Here is a 1,228-nt window from a genome sequence, read left to right as displayed (position 1 = left end):
TTGTAAACTGCGTTGCAAAATGACCGGGTAGTGTCCATGATTTCTGTGTGTTAGAGAATCGTCACTTGCTAGACTCTTCGAAACTGGTAAGGCATAAATAAAAAAAATCTTAAATAACTAATTTCAAAAGTTAGAATACTCTCGTAAAATATCCAGCCATACATTAACATATTGAGTTTGCGAGATATTCAAACAGCATTCTAAAGTGCTGTAATTTTTAAGTTAACTGGATAATTTTCTTAAATTCTGTTCAGAACATAGAATTTTTATGCTTTCAGGTGCGCGAAATGGTGTTATTTTGGGCGATTCAGGATATGCCCTCAAGAGGTATCTTATGGTTCCTTATTTGACCCCCAGTACCAGAGCGCAGGAGAAGTTTAATACTTCCTTATGTCGCACGAGAGTGGTTATTGAACAAGCGTTTGGGATTCTAAAGAGGAGGTTTCCTTGTCTACAGACAGGTTTACGGTTGGAGCCCGACAGAGCATGCGCCGTCATAGTAGCCTGCACAGTTCTTCACAATCTTGGGATAGAGAGACAAGACATTGTAGATGTGATACCAGCTGCTCAATGTCAACTGATCGACGAGGTGGCGCTGCCTGCAGTAGGAGGGCAACAAGAAGGAAATCATGTTAGAGATCACATTGCCAATGTGTTTTTTGGCCATTGAATACGTAAATATTGATAAAGATTTATTAATATATAATTTCATTGATAATTTATTTGCATTTATAAGAGTATACGTTTAATTCTTTTTCAACTTTGATAACATTATTTCTTCTTTCAGCTTCTGTTTTTCTAAACCCAAAACTTCAACTTCTTCCGAAATCTTCGTTTTCTTCAAACGCATTAGCTCCATTTCCAACTCCAAATTTCTCTTTTCTGTCTTTAGAAGATCTTTCTGTAGATTTATTAAACTCTGTTCCTTTTTGTTTTCTTTATTAGAGCAAGGAGGTGGCACTGAAGTACTTGTGTCTGAAGACAACTCGCTGCATGTTGAGGTGGATGCTACCAGCTGATCCCTATCCGTCTCCAATTCTGTTAAAATAGAATAATGTAAAATTAAAAAAAAAAAATGAGTAAATTTGAGCGCTACGTAACATTTTTGTTTGTTTTGAACATATTTCTGACACTCAATGGGATCAGAAACAAGTTATTTAAAATTACTTAAATTATCTCTTTTATTAAACTACAGAACTGTAGCTCTCCGAATAAAAAAAAATATATT

General features: G+C 35.3%; 1 protein-coding gene across 1 annotated transcript; it reads left to right on the top strand.

The window, feature by feature from the left end:
• Window positions 1-278: 278 nt before the first annotated feature.
• Window positions 279-670, top strand: LOC134268383 (putative nuclease HARBI1; the record flags this gene model as incomplete). Its single annotated transcript, XM_062750633.1, has 1 exon — window positions 279-670. A coding segment is annotated over one exon (392 nt), but the record flags the coding sequence as incomplete, so codon positions are not given.
• Between the last annotated feature and the right edge of the window lie 558 nt (window positions 671-1,228).

This window comes from Saccostrea cucullata, unplaced genomic scaffold (genome assembly GCF_032062105.1).
Source record: "Saccostrea cucullata isolate Sc308-1 unplaced genomic scaffold, CSIRO_AGI_Scuc_v1 ctg12141, whole genome shotgun sequence".
NCBI classification, from domain to species: Eukaryota; Metazoa; Mollusca; class Bivalvia; order Ostreida; family Ostreidae; genus Saccostrea; species Saccostrea cuccullata.
This window is presented reverse-complemented; position numbering and strand designations above follow the sequence as displayed.